Source organism: Micromys minutus (assembly GCF_963924665.1).
Source record: "Micromys minutus genome assembly, chromosome: 5".
Classification (NCBI taxonomy): domain Eukaryota; kingdom Metazoa; phylum Chordata; class Mammalia; order Rodentia; family Muridae; genus Micromys; species Micromys minutus.
This window is the reverse complement of record NC_137974.1, coordinates 65257290-65271383: the sequence shown is the minus strand read 5'-3', so window position 1 is coordinate 65271383 and position 14094 is coordinate 65257290. Positions and strand designations below refer to the sequence as shown.

At 41.8% G+C, this 14094-nt stretch overlaps 1 protein-coding gene across 1 annotated transcript in view; it reads left to right on the top strand.

Annotated features, from left to right (window-relative positions):
* PKHD1 (PKHD1 ciliary IPT domain containing fibrocystin/polyductin) overlaps nt 1–14094 on the top strand; it is a gene marked incomplete at both ends in the record, with an annotated part of 432805 nt that overhangs the window by 45357 nt on the left and 373354 nt on the right. The window contains 6 exons of the mRNA XM_080917462.1: nt 1546–1670; nt 3825–4009; nt 5118–5240; nt 6629–6734; nt 7844–8119; nt 11981–12111. Coding sequence (XP_080773588.1) covers nt 1546–1670; nt 3825–4009; nt 5118–5240; nt 6629–6734; nt 7844–8119; nt 11981–12111 — 946 coding nt within the window. The remainder of the gene's footprint in view (nt 1–1545; nt 1671–3824; nt 4010–5117; nt 5241–6628; nt 6735–7843; nt 8120–11980; nt 12112–14094) is intronic.

Sequence of the window (14094 nt, the reverse complement as noted above, 5' to 3'; positions counted from 1 at the left end):
TCTAGAGAATCAAATAATCCTATTACAGTTGGGGTACAGAGCTAAACAAAGAATTCTCAACTGAGAATTACTGAATGGCAGAGAAGCACCTAAAGAAATACTCAACATTCCTTGTCAGGGAAATACAAATCAAAACAACCCTGAGATTCCACCTCACACAAGTCAGAATGGCTAAGATCAAAAACTCAGGTGACAGCAGATGCTGGCAATGATGTGAAGAAAGAGGAACACTTCTCCTTTGTTGGTGCGATTGCAAGCTGGTACAACCACTGTGGAAATCAGTCTGGTGGTTTCTCAGAAAATTGGACATAGTACTACCTAAGGACCCAGTTATTCCACTCCTAGGATACTTAAAAGAAGCTTTAACATCTAACAAGGACACATGCTCCACCATGTTCATAGCAGCCTTATTTATAATAGCCAGAAGCTTGAAAGAACTCAGATGCCCTTCAACAGAGGAATGGATACAGAAAGTGTGGTACATTTATACAATGGAGTACTACTCAGATATTGAAAACAATGGCTTTGTGAAATTCCTAAGCAAATGGATGAAATTAGAAGCTATCATCCTGAGAGAGGTAATTCAGTCACAAAAGAACACATACATGATATGCACTCACTGATATGTGGATACTAGCCCAAAAAATTCAGAATACCCAAGAAACAATTCACAGACCTTATGAAGCTCAAAAAGAAGGAAGGCCAGAATGTGGATGCCTCAGTCCTTCTTAGAAGAAAGAACAAAACACTCATGGGAGGAAAGCCAAGGTCAAATAGAGGAGCAGGGATTGAAGAAAAGATTAATCAGAGATTGAGTCACCTGAAGAACCACACCATATACAGCCACCAAACCCAAGCACTATTGCTGATGCCAAAAAGTGCTTACTGGCAGGAACCAGATATGGATGACTCCTCAAAGGCTCTGCCAGAGTCATACCGATACAGATGAGGATTCCTGAAGCTAACCATTGGACTGAACATGGGGACCCCAATAAAGGAGATAGAGAAAAGAATGAAGGAGCTCAAAGGGTTTGCAATCTCATGGCAAAAATAACAATATTAACCAATCACCCTCACTCCCCAGAACTCCCAGGGACTAAAACACCAACTATTGAGCACACATTGAGAGACCCATGGCTCCAGTTGCATATGTAGCAGAGGATGGCATTGTCTGGCATCAATGAGAGAAGAGGCCTTTGGTCCAGTCAAGAAGGGTTTTGTCAGTGTAGGGAAATGCCAAGGCACTGAGGTGGAGAGGGTGATTGTGAGAGGGAGCACTTTCATGGAAACAAGTAGAGGGAAAAAGAGGATGGGAGGGGAAAGGGGATAACATTTGAAATGTAAATACAGAGAATATACAATACAATAATTTAAGAAGTGCCAGTTGTCAATAGCACACAGTTCTTGTTGTGGTGGGAAAGGAACACCCAATGTCTGGGAGCTGGAACTCATATCCTAGAACGATCTTTGTAAAGAGCTGGACTTGGTCTGCATTCCACACCTGTAGGCTATTGTGGCTAATGCTTAGCTTTTGATATGCCACAGCTATGTGCCCACCGAGGGAACAGAAGAATCTGAACTGACTGAGGTGACAGCAAAAAGACTTCAGAGGACAAGCCCATCTTTGGGAGGACACTTCTTTCTCCACCTGTCTGATACAGTGATACCTGGTAAAGGGGTAACCAGAGTACAACATTTGTCATGTACTTGTCTACATTAGGTAAACAGTAGCCTGTGCGTTTGGCACTCCAGGTCTGAAGTGGCTGTTCTAACATTAAAGACCTGGGAAGAGCCAAGCTGTACAGTCCAGACCTTTTAACTTTGTAGAAGGGGGAAGTGTGTTGACTGTCGGAGGCCATTATAATAAACTACCTCAACTTTGGGGACTTAGAGCTACAGAAGTTTATTCTTACTTCTGAAGTCAGAAGCCCCACTTGAAGGTGTGCAGAGGACCCCATCTCTCCTTGCTCTAGGGGATGGTGCGTTGGCCGCCCCCTTCAACCCTGGGGATGCTGTCACTGCTCAGATGAAGATACTTTAATCTGCCTGCTTCCATTGTCCCAGAGCTTCCTCTGCCATAGCTTTGAAGGACATACAGGATTTTATTACACAATTCACAATAAGCTCCTCCTCTCAAACCGTATGTCTTCTATCACCCTGGATAATATTTATTCTTTGGCCTTCCAAATGTTAGGACACTGCCATAGTTTTGGGGGTGGAAGTGAGGGATGGGGTGGGGTGGGGAGGTATGGGGTAGAATTCAGCTAGCCACCATGAAGCTTCCCCGAAGGACTTAAAACTATTGATGACAGAATCTAGATGTATACCTGGGTATTTTCAGTTTAGATTCACTTTCTCTCTAGAGTTTCTTAGGCCAAAGCCTTCAGAGTGAAATGCAGTAGCTCTGTCCTTCAGAGTTAAATGCAGTGACACTGCCTTGTGCTGTTGGAAATTTTCGAGGCCAACCACGTTTGAAAGAGATTAAAATACAATAGGCGAGGTGTATTAAGAGCTTCGATAACACACGCCCTTCACAAGGCATAGGACATTAGAACTGATTCCAATATTTTTCGATAATGTCATTGATACAGGTCGATAGAAATGTGCCTCTTCAGAAGGGAGGCTGAGGGTCATTCAGGAAGGCTTTATGTGTATCTGGTACATGGCCCCACATCCTATTTCCTGAGAAAAGGTCTCCATAAGTGGGAGGTACACAGGGTATCTTTACTATAATAGGACAACATAGGAAAAGCTGAAGGCACCTTGCTTTTTAGAGTCTGGTAAATGGGTCAGTGTTCCCAGTGCTCTCTGTCGCTCTGGTGTGAACCGTAGGCTACCCATACATCATACAAATAAGAGATGGTCTGCACAGGTACTTTTCTGGTGTCATGCTACTGCCCACAGAGTTATGGAGGAAAGCCAGGCTTAGCCTAACATTCTGGGTTGAGGACAGACCCAAAAATTATGTGCAAATGTAGAAAAATACCCTTTAATGGTGGGACTGCAGTCAGTCTTGTAGAAACAGTGGTATGTGATTAACCCTTCTGGGTTGTGTGGCATTCAAGAGGAAGGCTCTTGAGCAGGTGAAAATCAGCCTGGATTTTAATTTAAACCTGCCTCACTGACTTGGCACGTTTTTATCATTATTAGGGTTTATTTTCTTCTTCCCTCAGGTAGGCATGAAGGTACCCACATGGCCCACCCCACAGGGACTAGCTAATGAAATGGAAACTTTTGGTACAGTAAGAAGCACAGAGATTGGTTATTTCTTGGTGGGGATGAGGAACGGAATGGGAAAGCAGGTGGTTGGGCTTAGAGGAGCTTCTACTAGAGAAAGGAAAGTGGAGTACCAGCATTCCTCAGGTGGGGTGGCTAAATTTTATGGGTGTCAGCTGCTGTAATGCCTCCCTGACTTTCTGTGAAAAGTGGCCAAGTTTTCTGCATTCACAGGACCTGCTAAAATTTTCCAAGGAAAAGCCAACATTTAATTAGACTTTCAGCATTACAAAGGTGTGTGGAGCTTGTGTTTCAAGTTGATAGTTGAGACAGTTTTTTTTTTCCCCCTGACACAGCGTGTTCACTGTTTGCCAAGCGGTAGAACTCTGCTGGAAGGAGCTCACTTTAAAAAGTGGGCATCTACTTCTGGAAATAGACATGATTTTTTAACTAGGATAGAAGGTTCTCTTGTGTGCTGCTTTGACTCTGAAGGTCTCCTGCCCATTTAGCTCGAATCCTGGTATTTATTTTCTTTTATCCTGGATGCCGACACATGCAATGTGCATTCATTAGCATCATGTTTTTTGCATCACACACTTGCCTCACAGATGTTCCAGTGCACGTGTCTGCCAGACAGCTCCTTAAACTGCTGCAGGACAATGCTGATGAGTCCACATCTGGATATCTCCATGCCAGTGACTTCACTGTGACAGAGGATGTGAATTCCTGCTATGAACATGTGTGGACTCTTTCTTGGACCACCCTGATTGGGGATTTGCCCAATTTTATCAGGGTAGGTATACCCGACCTTTGTTTGTTTGTTTGTGGGGTAGATTCAGTACCCTGGAGAAGTTCTGTAAAACAAAGAAATTCAGGACTATATGACAGTGAAAACAGTCATTGGCTATTATTGCCATTTGTTGGAATATTCTAGGAATAAGAATCCCCATTCTTTGATGGTTTCAGCATAAATTTCACATCTCAGATATCATCACATGAAACCCAGTGTTGACTTTCCCAACAGTGTGAGGAGAGGAGCTGTTGGTCAGTGTCCACCACACAGAGTTCCACATCTGTTATTGGATAATTTAAGCAGATGTGATCGACTTGGAACATTGTGAGGCAGATGGCTTGGCAGAAGGGAGTTTAGAAAAGGAATTGCTGTCCTTGGATAATGACAAAGACAGATGCTCTTGCATATTTCACATTTAAAAAAATAATTTAATGATCATCTAGTACTTGCTTATTTTCAAAATAAGGCCCGAGATGAAATTTTACCTGAACTATTATGAGATATATGGTTTTTCAGTTAGAATCCTGGAGCTCAGTGGAAGAAGACTGGTAATCTTGGCTTTGATCACAAAGCACCATTTTCTTACATCTTACTTAACATATTAAACTGTAAACTAATAAGACAGACACATAAAAGCAACATATCTCAGTACTTAACATATTGATTTTTTTGTGCCTCTTTAAGAAATTAATTTTTTAAATTCACTTTATATCCTGATCATGGCCCCCGTCACTCCTTTCTTCTCAGTCCCAACTGAAAAGATCCCTTCTCCTGACCATGGTCTCTCTTCCTCCTCTCTTTCTAGTCCCACCAAACAGATCCCTTCTCCCCATCACCCCTTCCACTCCTCAGAGAAGGAGACCCTCCCTTGGATACCACCCCTACCCTTTTGACAACTCTTCTTACAAATGAACACCTGTGTGCTCTTCTGCAATTTTCTTTAAACAGTTTTGCTTCATAGTTTAGTTACTGAGTTTCTGGACTAAAATATTTTATCCCTGCAAGGGGTTATTTCCAATGTGATGTGGGATAAAAACTCATCTTTTGTCCTCATCAAGATGAGATTTCTTTCCGATGGCAGAATTGATCAGAAATGTCACTATCTCAGGTCTCCGATCAAAATCTCACTGGGGTGAATCCCTCCATAACTGCCCGTGTGGTGTATGATGGTGGAGTTTTCCTTGGACCCATCCTCGGAGACATGTTGGCTACTTCCCACCAGCAAACTCAGGTGAGCACAGCAGCTAGCTCCAAACCAATTCCAAGTTCGTCACTTGCTTTCAGTGTCAGCCAACTGGTTCAACTTCTGTGATTCCTTTGTTATTTTTATTTTTTTAATTGGTTTTCTCCCACAGCATTTACAAAGCACCACGGAAACATAATTTATTTGAAAGTACCATAACTTTATAAATATGGGTGCTATTATTCTGGCACAAAAAGTAGAGAACCTATGTAGCTCAATATATATATATATATATATATATATATATATATATGTATATTGTATATTATATATATGTATATATATAAACCAATTATTAAGCATCCAAACTGAGTGGATAATTATTTTAAATTTATTATCACCACAGTTATTATTATTATTATTATTATGTGTATGTGTGTACTTGTATGATGTGTGTGTGTGTGTGTGTGTGTGTGAGTGTGTGTGTGTGTGTGTGTGTATGTTGGGTGGGGTGGGAGAACAAATGTATTAGTGTGCATGTGGAGTTCAGCAGAGAACTTTGGGGGGGGGTTGGTTCTTTCCTTTTGTCTTTACATGGGTTCCAGGAAATGAATGCGGGTCCTTAAGGATCCGATGGTGAGAGCCGTCTTGCTCTTGCTGGTTGTCATTATATTTTATCTTTGGAAAATAAAGCATCATAAATAAAGTTGAAGTGCTTTCTGTCTCCCATGTCACTCAAGAATGCCTTTTCTTCAGTTTTACAGAGCTTACTGAAAGTATGCAGAGTCTGTCAAGCCTTAGCTCCTTCCGGTCCCCACTGCTAACCATTCTCTGAGTTGGCATTGGTGGTGCCGAAAGGGAGAGATGCAGAGTCTTTATTAAAGGACACACCATATCCCAGGGCAAACCCAGCTTTGAGCCAAATATGGTCATATGCGTTGGTCTGCCCTGCCATGGATGGTCGGTGCTCATCTTAATAGTCTCTGTTAGTCAAAGAGAGAAAGGTAGTTCTCATGAAGTGAGGGCCCAGTGATAAAAGGCCTGTGTATTCTCAGTTTCAGGAGTTGTTGCTGACGGAGAGGCACCTCTGAAAGACAATTTATCACACACCTAGATTGTACATGACCAGATATGACAGGACAAGGTCAGACTGGGAATCACAAAACGAACCTCATTTCAGAAAGGCATATACTTAACACATTTATTAACTCAGCCGAATCTCAGCATTTCCACCATTTTGAGAGGATTTACTCTGTTTTTGAACCATTCATTTGTATATAAGAACTTTTTGCTGAGAAAAGAGAAAGAAAGGAAACAAGAATGTATGAATCACAGAGACATTTTAATTTGGGAAACAATCACGGATACTTGATGACTGCTCTGGCAGACACGTAGTGCAGACATTTGCTTATTGTCGTCTTATGTCTGTCCCCCAGGTGTCTGTACAAGTGAATGACATACCAGCCCACTGCTCAGGCTCCTGTTCTTTCCAGTACCAGCGAGAGTCAACTCCCACTGTGGATTATGTGTGGTATTCCCTTGGTATGATTTAGACATGAAACTGAGACTCACTGATTTTGCTAAAGGCCATGTAGTGAGTATAGTCAGCATCTTCAGTAGAGAAGGGTGGACTGGGGGAGACATTTTAGTTCATGTAAGGGAAAGGGTATTGTTTCTTTTTCTTTTATGTACATTGGTGGTTTGCCCGAATGTTCGAGGGAGCCAGATCCTTTGCAACAGGAGTTATAGGCACTTGTGAGCTGCCATGTGGGTTCTGGGAATTGAACCTGGGTCCTCTGGAGGAGCAGTCAGTGCTTTCAACTGCTGAGCCACCTCTCCATCCCTGATATTGTTTCTTCCTTGAAATGTGTGTGTGTGTGTGTGTGTGTGTGTGGTTGTAGTTTTCCTTCATTTTGAACTTCCTTTATGTTATCATCGACCTACGTATTTTTATTAAGTTACGGCATTTCATTGCTAGTTTGAGAGAACTGAGGGTGGGGACTGTGTATCAGAATAATAAATGCAGTTGTGTGAGTCTGAAAGTTAAAATTTCAAGTTAGCTCCCACTAACCCTGCTTTGAGGACAAGTATGCTTCAAGGCTAAGAACAAAATAACTTGTTTAAAGAAATGGCCCAAACCCAGACCGGCTAGACTTGATAAGGTCTGGGCTGGCCTTGCAGTCCTGAGAAAAACTAGTATGAAGGTCAGTGTGCCCCAAAACAGAGTGGTCTAGAGTTGAATCATATCCAAAAGCAGACAGAGAGTGCCAATTTGAATAAACCAATGAAATTGTTATGTGCTTGTTGCTAAATGCTTATGTAATTTTCCCTATAAATATGTCCCCCTAATTGAGTTCAGGGTCGATGCCTCTGTCTCCTGCATGAGATACATATCAGCCCGGAGCTCCGTCATTAAACTACCTCCTACTTTTGCAGCAAGAAGGTTTCTCGAGTTTCACTGGGTAACCCCGTGTCCTGAGACACGAGTGGGGGTCCCTGAAAGGGGGGTCCTACAAGTCCACAGGGGATTTCTCAGTTTTGGGGAGTGGAATCTGAAAGAGGGTGAACATTTAATGGTGGAGTGAGATCTCTTAAATGGGTTGTTAGCACCGACTTAGGGCTTGACATTTTCTCTCCCCCTCCCCTTTTAGGCAGTGATGGCAATCTGCTGGTTCATTTTGCCGGAACTGGTTTCCCTAGAGATGTCCAGTTCTTGCAGGTTGCGGTGAACAAAACAAGTTGTGAAGTTATTTTCTCAAACGAAACCCACATGTCCTGTGAGATGGCCCTGCTATCAGTTGGAGTGCACCAGATTTCTATGCTTGTGAGGCCTTCAGGCCTTGCTGTTAATGCCAGTGGAGAAGGCCTCTTCCTGCGCGTGGAACCCAGGCTGGATGCCGTGGAGCCTTCCGCGGCCGCAGAGATTGGTAATGTGGGTGGGACTACCTGTGTACCTGCCCTCTGAAGCTAGAGTTCTTATTGATAGGCAGAAACCTAAGCCTATAGCGAGACGAAGTCTATATGTATTGTGATCTACAGCTCTTTGTTTCCTAAGCATTTCTTCTACCGAAAGGACTCTTTAAGCCCCGACGTGGACATGTGCGGGACATCAAGACTAGAGTTTGGCTAGTGATGTCTCGTATAATCGGAACAAGGAGTCACTTGGGGGATTTTCATCCTAAGATCTCGACTATGCTAAGTGAGTCAGTGCTAGTTTTAGGAGAAAGGTGACTTGACTGAGGTACGCAATGGAGTACTAGACTGTTAGAGCTCCTAGGTTCTCTGTGTGCAGCTACCTTACATTTAAAATGGCCCAGGTCGCTTCCTGTAGCCTTCGGTGACAGTAAATGAGTCTTGGTTAGAGGAACAGGATCTACAAGCAGGGTAGAGTCCGGGTAAGTGTCCACTCCAGTTGTTGATGGACCCACATGGAGACCAAGCTACACATCTTCTACATATGTGTGGGGAGCCTAGGTCCAGCCTTTGTATGCTCTTTGGTTGGTGGTTCAGTCTCTGGGAGTCTCCAAGGACCCAGGTTAATTGGCTCTGTTGATCTTCCTGTGGAGTTACTATCCCCTCCAGGGCCCCCTATCCTTCCCTCCTAGCTCTTCCAAACGACTCCCTGAAATCCATCCAATGTTTGGCTGTGGCCTCTGCATCTGTTTTAGTCAGCTGCAGGGTGGAGCCACTCAAAGGACCATTTTGCTAGACTCCTGTCTGCAAGCATAACAGTATCATCAATAGTGTCAGGGATTGGTGCTTGCCCTTGGGATGGGTCTCAAGTTGGGCCAGTTATTGGTCAGCCATTTCCTCAGTCTCTGGTCTATCTTTGTCCTTGCATTTCTTGCAGACAGTACAAATTTTGAGTCAAAAGTTTTGTGGGTGGGTTGGTGCTCTTATCTTTCCACTAGGGGGTCTTGCCTGGCTATAGGAGCTGGTCTCTTTGGGCTCCATATTGTCTACTGCTCTGAGTTGCCCTCAGAGACTCCTTGGAGCCTCCCCCATCCCAGTCAGAATAGAATGTAAAGTGGTGTGTTCTAAGGACAAGGTTGACTTGACTCTGCTTTGTGTTGGGAGAGAGAATCAGCAGGCCCACCCCCTTTCACCTCCACACAGAATAACAACCTCTTTCAGTGAGAGCAGGAAGAAACAAAAAGATGTGTTTTGCTCAGAGTGAAAGACCAGATTCTTCATTCTTTGGTGAATTATTGGCTCGAGAACGGGGCTTATTGCAGCCTTCTGACTAGATTTGTTAGTGGTTCGATCTTACAGTGTTCCTTGTTCATCTCAGGCCACACTGCTAGATGGTTGACATCTTTCAGGCAAACGGGCGACTCAGTGCTTGTCCTACACAGAGCGATTAGCACAGGTAGGGAGCTCACTGCCCCAGTTTGCCTGGGATCGACAGTGCTCTCAGGATGCAAGACTTACAGTTTTAAAACTGAGGAACTCTCAGTGCAAAGAATCGGTCCCAGGAAAGTTATGAACAGCCCTCTCAGGAAATGGCTCATCAAGAAATAGAGGAGCAGACGGAAGCGCTTGGAGACTCATGAACCACCCCTCTCCCACTGTAGTCCAAGGACTGAATCTCTAAGAAGGAATGGTTTCAGATGCCTAGAAAGTGACTTTTACTAGGATTCAGGCGGTGGGATCCAGGAGAGGCTCTTGGTATTGATTTCCGTGTTATTGCACTGGGACTTTTCCAGTGAACCCATCTCCTGCCCTGACATCTAGACTGTAGCAGTGCTCACTGAAGCCTGTACACGGTGCCCTATTGGGTGCTGATGGCCTTTAGTGTTTTAATTGTGGCCCTGGCTGAGTGCTATCTGCATCACCTGGGAGCTTGTTAGAAGTGCAAAGAACTCTAGCCCTCCCAAGTCAATCCGAATTTTATCACAATCCTCAGAACATGTCTATGAATAGCCAAGCATGTGAAAGCCTGCTTCAGGGATTTAAAGAGGAGCAGGAGAGGCTTGTCAAAAAGAAATTTAAATAACAGCGGAGTACAGAATGATATAAATCAGGTCTGTAATTCTCAAAGTCACCACTTGTTTTTTTGTCCCTTAGCATCCTCCAAAGAGGTTTCTGAGGACAGTCTTGGCTTCTCTTGCAGATGGTTAGTCCACTTTTGTGCTAAGATAGAGTTGCCTTCTTAGGCACACAGTTTCAAATGCGAATGGTAATGTCTCACTACCTCTATAATTTCTGCTACCTACCCATAACAAAATCATGATCACGAGAATTTATTTAGCTCTCCTCATGCATCAGAAACTCTGCATGCCCTGGTATGGTAAGTCTAAGTAGTTATGCTCTTGGATAGGTGGGGGTAAGAGTGATGAACAAGAAAGCAAGGGGAGTGAGGAGGAGGAAGGACATTGTTGAGATAAGATGCACATATGAAAATAAATTTCTACTTTTTCTTCTACTTTTTCCCATTTAATCTCTTTTAAAAATTTATTTATTTATTCACTTTATAACCCAATATTAGCCCTCCCTCTCTTCCTAGTACCCCATCAGTCAAGTTCTCCCTCATTTCCCCTTCTCAAGCCCACCTCTGGGTGTCACCCTCCCCATTAACTCCTCACACCCCCAGCCCTGCACATCAAGATGCTATGGGACTAGGTAAAAACCTCTCCCACTGAGGCCTGAAAAATAGGTCTGTTTAGGGGTGCAGGATAGACTTAATTTCTTGCTATCCAAACATTTTATTTAAAATTTTCTTTGGATGAAAGATGAGAGTCCTAAATTTTGGTTTTATTCTTTATCATGCTATTTGCTTATTTTATTTACTCAATAAATTATTTGCTTATTAAGTGAACATGGCTGTAGTGGCGGCACACGTTCATTGCTTCCTGTAGAATTTTACACCGGAGCTGCCTTCTGGGTCGCCCGTTCTGCCTGCTCGGAGCAGGTGCGAGCATCACATTTGCTTTATTACTCGGTGATACCTCTTTACTCTTATTTCTGAATTTCGTTTTCTTGCTGACCACTTTTACTGAATGTTAGAATCATCTCACCTAATTTACATAAGAGCTCCACCATGTTTTATTACAATCGTATGTGTGCCTTTTAACTTTAATCCAGAGAAAATTTACAATACTTACTAGTTTCACCTATTTATGCTCATTTTTTTCCCCTAGTTTCAATCTAATCAATTAAGGTCTTTATCAGCATTTGGAAATTTTCTCCAATTTTTTAAAATCAAGTTTATTTATGGATGGTATACTACTGAAAGGAAAATAGAACGATCATGTTCTCTTTTCTGCTCTTCCTCCTCCAGTTGGGAACACTTTTAATTCATTCGATTCAATAACGAGGAAAATGAGGAACGGTGAGCTTGGGGCCAATGCTAAAATTGAGCTACGCCAGGTCGCAGCCTGGCCGGAGGCTCCATTGCTCTGGCTCCATTGCTCTTACGAAACATCATGTCATGCATTGTTTCTTGGGGGAAAGTATGTTTTCTAGGACTGGCAAGAATAATATTTAGAATCTAGGGCAGAAAATGTTTTCGGAAACTACCTGCTTCTTTGACTCCTGTCTGTATCCTTATATCTTATTCATAAACGTCTCCAGAAAGGCTCACCACTCTTTCTGACCTCTAATTACCGCTTCTTCCTTTATACGAGGGAATTTCTACATTTCAATTCCATCTTGTCCCACAGTTTGAGTATTGCTTTGCATTTTGACTTAAGGATTTTCTATTTCAATTTCATTTTAATTTTTCCTGTAATTAACTTTTATCTGTCCAGAGGCCTACGTATGTGTGAAAAATGCTGTTTTTGTTACAGGAGGACTGTGGGTTACCCTCCGAGGCTCTAGTTTAGAAGGTGTTAGCCTGGTGTTATTTGGAACTCAGTCGTGTGTCATCGATGTCATTAGAAGAAATTCGCAACAAATTCAATGCAAAGTTCCACCTAGGGTAAGAAGACTCTTTGCTTTTGTAATACTCAATATTAACCTGTAAGCCCCACCCACCCAAGGACCAGGCAACTGCCTGGGATGCTGGGAGTTGTAGTTCTGGGGCTATAACAGAAGCCCCGTAGGGAAGAAACCCCCTATGGGTTTGTCTATATAAACCGCTATAACAAGTGTTTCAAGTCTGCGAAGTTTCAGAGAGTGGTCCATCTCTTGGTCAGTGTTTAATATTTAATAAAGATTTATTCAAATTTAGCTCAAAATGGTGGCATTGTTTTTTTCCTCTGGTAATTTTCAGGATTGACACTAGCTCCTGGTTGGTGACTATAATTAATTAGCAAATGGATTTTATCACATCCCTTCTGAGAACTAAAGTCACTGATCTGAACTTGTTATCACAACAACATGCTTGTTTTCTTTTTCTTTCTTTTCTTTTCTTTTTTTTTTTTTTTACAGATTTTTAAAAGCATTTTTGCATAAAATTGTATGAATATATTTTTGTCAGTACTTAATTTTTTAAAGGTTTAATAGCATGCATTGAAATCTTACTAGTTACAATGAGTACATGTAAAACAAAACGTAGAATGGAAATGTTTTTTTTTTTTTTTTGGTCTCCAGCCTGGGTACGCATGTTTTAAAGATGTAAATATAAACACAAAAACACTTTAGACTGTAGAGTGGTTTGGCTTATTTTTCTATTGTTTGTTTTGCTATGAAAAAACATGGAGCCCTATATTATAATTAGTTTCAGTTAATTCCTTAAAAGGCAAGGCAATATATTGGTACAATATAATAAGCAAAAAAGACTTCTGATGCTTTCTTTTTTGTTATTGAGCAAAAAGTTACATTCTTTAGTAGTTTTATTTTTTGGCATATTTGTGGAACATAGAAAATTCTAGAATGCTTGATTCTTACAAATGATATCCCTAATTATTTCCTATGATTTTATTTCTGCTGTGAAAGCAGAACCCCTGGAGAGATAACTCTGTGGTTAAAGTGTTTGCCTTGCACATAAGAAGACCAGAATACTGGCATATGCTCATAATTTCAGAGCTGGGGAGGCCGAGACAGGCAGATATTTGGAGCTATTTGGCTAGTCAGAATCCTAACCAGAAATTCCCAAGTCACAGTGGGATACCTTAGTTTATGAGGAATGACAGCTATTCCTGATCTCTGGCCTCCATGTAGACACATACATGATTGCATATGCAACCTCCTCCCCGTCTCTGAATATATACATAACCTTGCATAAAATCCCTTGCTCACACACATACCCTCATACACTAAACAGACAACATGAATAAAGTCCCAAGTTTCCTTCTCAGTTTTGTCTAGTGTTCATTGTCTAGGATTTTGCTCTTCCCTGGAGTGATTGGCAAGGGTCACATCCACTGCCACATTCAGACTAATTAGGGTTGCCTTGGTGTCCTCATCATTCTTAGCAGCTCCATGCCCTGGAGGATGACTAGTCACTGAAAAAACATGTTCTGTGAGATAGTTCAGAATGCCAACTGATCATAGGATCTACAAATACCTCAAATACTATGAAAAACATTTACATGAAAAGCTTTTATGTGAAAATGACATGCAATCACATGTGTTGTCTACAGTTCTTTTTTTGTTTATGTGTGTTTGGTTTCTGGCACTTTGGTCAACCGTGTTGTTGTTGTTGTTGTTGTTGTTGTGTGTAGTCCCCACTAAATGAGTGAAATTTAAACTATTTGGGTTTGTTTTACGACAGAGAATAAACATTAGGAAACAAACTTTAAATTTTGAACCAAGTTAGTATATGGAAGAAGACAATGGAAAACAGTAGAACAATCATGTTCTCCTTTCTGCTTTTCTTCTTCTGTCTCTCTCCTGGAAACACTTTTCATTCATTGAATTCAAATTGTAATAATATTTTTTGATTACATTATTATAGATTTTAAGCAATGTTGGTAGAAATAAAAAGTATACTTTTTCTTTTAGAGTTCTTTGATTCTCC